Source organism: Tupaia chinensis, unplaced genomic scaffold (genome assembly GCF_000334495.1).
Source record: "Tupaia chinensis unplaced genomic scaffold, TupChi_1.0 Scaffold000126_2, whole genome shotgun sequence".
In the NCBI taxonomy this organism is placed as follows: domain Eukaryota; kingdom Metazoa; phylum Chordata; class Mammalia; order Scandentia; family Tupaiidae; genus Tupaia; species Tupaia belangeri.
Window position 1 is genome coordinate 1,856,578 of NW_006159594.1, and position 888 is coordinate 1,857,465.

Consider the following 888-nt stretch of genomic DNA (forward strand, 5'->3'; position numbering starts at 1 on the left):
TGTGGCCGGAGTCCAGGGAAGTGCGTCGGGGCGAGCGCAGTAGCGCCGCTTGATGGTACGGCACACTCTGGCGCACCCCGTAGCCGTGGCGCTTCCCGGCCTGCCACTGGCCCTGGTAGGTGCCTGCGGAGGGGGAGGAGTGGGAATCAGGACCCGCAGCAGCCGGGATCCTTGCTCCCCAGGCCCTAAGCACCACTGGAAGTCCAAAGTGTCAGGTGGAAGACGAAGAGCCAGGTCGCATGCAGCTGGGGAAGGGCACTGGCTGGGAGCGGGCCAGGCTGGGTCAGAAGGTGTGACAGCAGAGTCAAGGCAGCAGCCAGCAGGTTTTACACAGGGGGGTGGGGGAGGGACGGGCAGGCTGGGTGTGTGAAGGACAGGCCGCCCAGAGGGAGCGAGGGACTGCCTGATGGGGGTGGGGTGGGGTGTTGAAGATGGGCGTGTGACAAACAGGACTACAGAAGCCAGATGACTGAGGAGTCAATGTGAGCGGACAGGCAGGCAGAGGGGTTCGGGACCGGCAGGGAGAGAGGGGAGGGGCAAGGGCAGGCAGACAGGGGTGAGGGAGAGGCAGGCGGGAGACAGAACAGTAAGATGGGGGCCGCGGTTCCATCGATGGGAATGGTATGGGGGACAAACAGGGGCGTGGGCGACGGGAGGATGGGCGCTGGGGGCGCCGATGGCTGGGGAAGGCATACGCGGGATAGGCCGGCGGGAGGCGCGCGCGGACGAGCAGACAGACAGTAGTGGGCCGGGCCCCGCACCTCCGTCGGAGTAGGTCTCGGTGCCGTAGCTGTCCTGGAAGCCGTCCTTCCAGAGCCCGGCGTAGCGCAGGCCGGACACGCTCTCCCACACGCCGCTGCGCCCTTTCAGCCCGCCCAGCCCCTCGCC

At 67.7% G+C, this 888-nt stretch overlaps 1 protein-coding gene across 1 annotated transcript in view; it reads right to left on the reverse strand.

Moving 5' to 3' along the window:
* JPH4 (junctophilin 4) overlaps window positions 1–888 on the reverse strand; it is a 12,732-nt gene that overhangs the window by 7,189 nt on the left and 4,655 nt on the right. The window contains 2 exon segments of the mRNA XM_027770329.1: window positions 1–123; window positions 762–882. The exon segment at window positions 1–123 is cut by the window's left edge and continues 30 nt beyond it. Coding sequence (XP_027626130.1) covers window positions 1–123; window positions 762–882 — 244 coding nt within the window.